The sequence below is a fragment of the Limulus polyphemus genome, unplaced genomic scaffold (genome assembly GCF_000517525.1).
Source record: "Limulus polyphemus unplaced genomic scaffold, Limulus_polyphemus-2.1.2 Scaffold3542, whole genome shotgun sequence".
Lineage (NCBI taxonomy): Eukaryota > Metazoa > Arthropoda > Merostomata > Xiphosura > Limulidae > Limulus > Limulus polyphemus.
In genome coordinates this window covers 98770-104716 of record NW_013669152.1, presented here as the reverse complement: position 1 = coordinate 104716, position 5947 = coordinate 98770, and the positions used below count along the sequence as shown (strand labels likewise).

At 31.3% G+C, this 5947-nt stretch overlaps 1 protein-coding gene across 1 annotated transcript in view; it reads right to left on the bottom strand.

Moving 5' to 3' along the window:
• Positions 1-575: 575 nt before the first annotated feature.
• LOC111088323 (MFS-type transporter SLC18B1-like) overlaps positions 576-5947 on the bottom strand; it is a 29337-nt gene continuing 23965 nt past the window's right edge. Inside the window, exons 9-12 of the mRNA XM_022398094.1 lie at positions 3653-3744; positions 2709-2804; positions 2321-2395; positions 576-678 (exon numbers count right to left, since the gene is read on the bottom strand). Coding sequence (XP_022253802.1) covers positions 576-678; positions 2321-2395; positions 2709-2804; positions 3653-3744 — 366 coding nt within the window. The remainder of the gene's footprint in view (positions 679-2320; positions 2396-2708; positions 2805-3652; positions 3745-5947) is intronic.

Genomic DNA, 5947 nt, shown 5'->3' with positions numbered 1-5947 from the left:
TGTCTTCAACAGCTGCTCACCCAGTTATGTTGCCACCGTCACCACCAGTTCCTGATATCTCACTCACCTTATAAGATGATGATGAGAATCCTGACAGCCCTCCACCTCAAGACATGTAAATGCCACTTTGGAAGTGGCAGTGATGATCTAGTGTAAGCCAACAGAATTAATTTGTAGTGTACCTGTGCCTGTATTTCATTAAATTTTTCACTTGAATTTATTTGATAATTATCTTTTCTTTATTAATAAACTTGTACTGTTTTATGGGATATTTTAATTTTAAGATGAGGTGGTTAGCTAGTGGGTTTGGTGTATTCTAACCTAATAGATGGCTAATCCGGCACCCTCCAGGTCCCGATGATGCCGGATTAGTGATAGTCAACCTGTACTTTTATTGACCCCCAAATAAGGTTGAAATTTCAGAATTGAGTTAATTTAACTGAATAAAATGTAGATTGACGTAATTTTCACTAACGTTTATTATATCAACTTCCTTTTCTGTGACGTCATTTTAAATTGATCATACGATGTAAAGGGAACAAATAGAAATAATAAGAGCAACAAAATATGCAAAATTAAATTACCACGCCCAGCTCGATTCCAAGTAGTATTGTTGTTCCTTTCCGGAAGCCAATTACATCTAGTAGATAGCCACCAACGGTGGGACCTACAAACGCTCTGAGAAGATAAGTGTTAGCATTACCAATCTCATTAAAATAATGTTGTGTAAAAAAAATAATATAAATTATTACAAATCTACACATTGTTTATACATTATCAACAATGCATGAAACTAAATGATAATATACATAGTTTTTGTATGCCACCTGATGTTGTGAATAAAATAAACAAATATTTTTATTATGCATAACCGATAATAAATGATAATATATATATATATTGCTCACTACATTGTTGCCCAGGGAAGGCTCCGGTTTGTTTGTTTGAAGTTAAGCACAAAGCTACACAATGGGCTATCTGTGCTCTGCCAACTACGGGTATCGAAACCCAGTTTCTAGCGTTGTAAGTCCGCAGACATACCGCTGTGCCATTGGGGGGGGGGGGCGAAGGCTCCGATAAGAGTGCTGAAGGCTCGTAAAAAATATTTTAACGTATATGGAAGGAAGTCCATGTATAATTCTTCATATTGTATTTTATATTTTGTAGGACACGAATAGTTAATTAGGAAGAGCTGAATTTTTTTGCAACAAATTTTAATAGTAACAATTTTTTTTTGTTTTTCATTCACAGGGAAGAAAACCTTCTATGGAATGTTTTAAACATTTATTTTCAAATCTTAAATCGCGATGGAAATTATCACATAGTTTTGCTTATATTTCGTTTTATTTTATTGTATTTTTTATTCCAGTTTAGTTATTGAAACATTCAGCTCCAATGCTTCAAATAAATAACATTTAAAATAGGCTTTTGACTGTGATACGTCTAGTCTAAACGAATGAAAAGCCGCTTGGACAATGACGTGTGACAGGATCTAAAATGGAAGTTTTTTTCACACAATCTGTAACAGATTGGCCAGTGGCACAGCGGCATGTATGTGGACTTACAACGCTAGAATCCGGGTTTCGATACCCGTGGTGGGCAGAGCACAGATAGCCCATTGTGTATCTTTGTGCTTAATTACAAACAAACTGTAACAGATTGGCTTCTAGAGTAGGGCCGAAAAAAAAAACACATATAAAAAACGCTGGAGCATACCGTAGTGATGAAACATATTTTAAAGGCACTAACTAATTGATATTATGAACGAATTGAATGAATTGTAGTACTATATCAAGTAAAAGATAAATTATATTCCTTATGTTCAAATGATTTATAAATCTCCTTTTGAAGAGGACTCTCTCATCGGACGACGCCATCTTGATTGTTGCTCGGCAATCATCGGCGTGGTATTTAAATTTTATTCAAATAAAAAACAAGCACTTTCTAAATTTTCTCAGTGTATAGAATATTGTATTCATACTGTAAGAATTTTATATAGGCTGATTCCTAAAAATTGAGATAGTAAAATTTCGTTGCGAAAAAATATTCGCACACGCGCAGTATCCCAGAACGCTTTTCTCTATCATCTGTGTTTGTCACCTAGATCGCTGCTTATATCATATAATATATGTATATATATACATCTAACACGTTTCAACGAAATTTTTTCTTTTATACGTGTTCACCTGCCATTAGTTCTCGACCTTAAATTTCGTTAATTATGTACGTTCAGGGAGGGGGGATAAGGCTAATTGAAAGAAAACTTAATCCTTACGTCCATATAAACTAAAGGTGAAAGGCTTAGCGAAACAATACTTACCCTAACGCCATGGTAGAAGTAAACATTGACGACACTAATCCATATGTTGTCAGATCATTTGGAAAACCTCGGTCTCTAGTAATATAAAAATTACAAGAAACTAATTTATTATCATAAGTTTATCTCATAAGAAAATAAATAGGCTTATTAGATGTTTTAGAAATGCACAGAAATCTACTGGAAAAATATTTGTTAAATTAAGCTGTTTAGATGCTTTATCCAGAAAACCTTTTTATATAATATTTTAATATGTAATTAAAAGTTTCGCTAATCTGTTTTTTTACCATTACACTAAAGTTAATGTTAAATTAAATGTGATTTTGGTTTTAATTATTCGTGCCTAATGGCGTATTCTGTTCAAATTAATAATCAAGTTGATCATTCTTACACGGTGTTTCGTAAAGCACCAATGAACGTGGGTACCAGTTTACTACCGCATGCCAACCCAAAGATAGAAAGAGAAACCAAGACAAGCCACAACTGCCTAGAATAGAATATTATATATAGTTTTCTCCCTGTCAAAAATTATACGTGAAAATGGTCTATTAATCTGATTCAAATAATATACACAATTCACTAATAACAAATAAACTAGGTGAATAAAAGGTTTAATTTAGCTTTAGAGAATCTTGTATAAACACCCCTTTGCGTGAGTACTACAGAGATTTGATGATTTTTTTACTTTAATACTAAAAGCAATAAAAAACAAGATATTAATTTTATTTCCTTAGGCTGCAAATATACATATTCCATTCAACAAATCTCAAGAAGCGAAATGAAAAACAGCAATGATGTTTCTCATATTTGTATTAAGTCTTTTTAGTTTTTTAATGCTAAAGAAGCGTAGTGACAGTCCAAAGAAATTACTTAATACAAATGATTTTTCTGCTTTGATATTTTATTCCAACCTAACTATTTTTAGCTTAATATTTTTGGTTCAAATAATTTATTCACCCACATAAATGTATAAATATATGTATCAACACACACACACACACACACACACACACATATATATATATATTACACTTATATAAGGTAAAAAATAAATACAATGTCCTCAGTTCAAGTGGCGTTGTATTGCGTTTTGGATACAAATATTAAAAGAGAAACACAGTCAAAACTATGACAATTCCAATCAGCTAAGAATAATTCGACTAGCTAACGGGTGAAATTCTGTTAAGAGTCTGACTTTCATACTCTTATGAGATGATTTCGTATATAGAACTATTAAAAATCAGTTAATGAAACTTGTATGACAATTACCATTAAACGAACAGGAAATTTGGGAGTTATACTATTAAACTTATATTAAAGTAATCACTTACTTACGTGTCTATTGGCATGAAAGTAGCCGGTCCAATAAATAGCTGACAAATACACATAAGTATGCATCCTATTATCGTTAGGATTTTTGTTGATGTCTGTCAGAGAATGGGAACAAAATTATTATATTTTGTGTTGCAGTATAAAAAAAGCATTTGGTGTCGTAAAGATGAATAAAATTCGATAAACTGCTTTGGTATGGTCACCTTTTATAAGCTGTCGAAACATAATTAAACTTACTATAAGACATTAGTATCAGGCATAATATATTTTTAACATTAGATACAGAATACAGCCTTAAAAATATAATAGGCCTAATACTAATGTCTTATGACAAGTATAATTAATTAAAATTCAATAAAAACACAATAATATTCATGAATATCTAAAAATTAAAGGACTTCGAAGCACACTCACAGATATTCATATATTAAGTTTTAAAAGGGCCTGTAGGTTTCACAACTAAAAACCCACACAACAAGCAGTATATTTGTAGTTAGGACTAGAACATGGTAATATTATCAACAGTAAGTTGGCTTATCGCCGTTTTGTTGTAACTAGAACTTGAAAATTCAGTGACCTTCACTGTTTCTGATAAACATAGCCTTAAAATAGCAATTACTGCACCATTTGTTCATTATATGTATATTAGATTGATTAATTATCTAGCAGTACTAACTTTAAATTAAACGTTTTTGACATACTTTCGGAAAGGTATAAAAATCACAGATTTTTTTGCTTAATTTGTTCCGGTACGTTATTAGAATACTTTTTAGACCTATTTGTAACTGATAAGCCTTTTCTAATTACAGAAATGTTCATACATATAAATACTTGTTCCCCAAATATGTGTTATAGAAAAACATATGTTTTTTTTTAAACTATGATTACATAAAGTATTTGCAACATTTTCTATAGCAAAACTTTTGACAATAGTATTTATTTATAGGCAGAAATAAAATTAAATTTCAACTTCTTTGGCCAATAAAATTAGGGAGAGAGAAAGAAAGATTTTTTTACTCTCCAAATAATAATAATACTATTTTTTTATATATCAGTCAACGTTTCGCTCTTATGGTTTTTACTAGCCATAAAGAAGACGTAAGGGCGAAAAGCTGGTTGAAATATATATATACATATTATTATCTATCTATTTGTTTTCCACCTAATGAATCACTTTAAATATCTTCTATACAACAATATATGCACAACAGAAATTAAAGAATGAGATGATAATGTGTTATAACGGTGGTGCGTAGAAAGAACAACAATAAAATAGGCCTACAATATTATTGACTATTTGCAAACAGTAACTATGGAGAGACTTGATTTTTATTTTATTACCTCGCACACACACACACACACACACACACAAATATATAAATTTCCCTCTTTTTCTTTCTAGAATGACTTCAAATGTAACATGAAACTACATTCGTTTATCCTAATAGCTTTAAATTTGTAATAGCATACATCTATCTATAATTAAATTTTATTGTTTTATTGCCCTTTGAACCGTGTCTAACTACTATTCGTGCTAATTATAAGTTGTAAATTACTTGGGGAACTACAGCTCACGTTACGGTGTCGAGCTGCTCGCGTACTTTACTCGTGAAATATGTTACATTATTATCATTATTTATTTTACATAATATAACCTTAACTAACCTAAAGAAATTCATATTTTTACATTTTAGTTACTTTTATAATCTATATATATAAAAGAGGAAGTTTGTCTATTTGTTTATTTTGTTCGCTATGGGACACCAAATGGTTGAACTTACAAATTTTAAAATAACTTCATAATAACCAGTATTTTACAAGAACTTTAATGGTGCTATTTATTTTGTATTTGATGTAGTATTTAATGACGAAATTGGCAATTAATGATTATTGCGCCATTTTTTTGTAATAAACATGCAAACATAAGCACGTTTTGCACATAGAAACCGTTATGGCGGGAGACACTCAGATCACTTTGCTGTCAATTCAGTATTTCCAAAAACAGTTTTCTTTAAATAGTGCTAAGTGGTTTCATAAGTGATTTAGTAACTTTGTGAATTGCAAATTATTGTTTAGTGATACAGGTGATTATGCCACTCAAGAAACGCCCTTTCTATGGAAAGTCTTCTGCCGCTAAAAAAAATGTAAGCACAAAGAGCAGCTGAAACAGAAGAAGAACGCAATCCAAGACTTCAAGCACAAGCTGCAAGACAGGCTGCTCAAATACAGGAAGAGACTTTGGAACAACATAAAGTTATACTTCGAGCTCAAGCTGAAAGGCAGGCTACTCAAAGACAG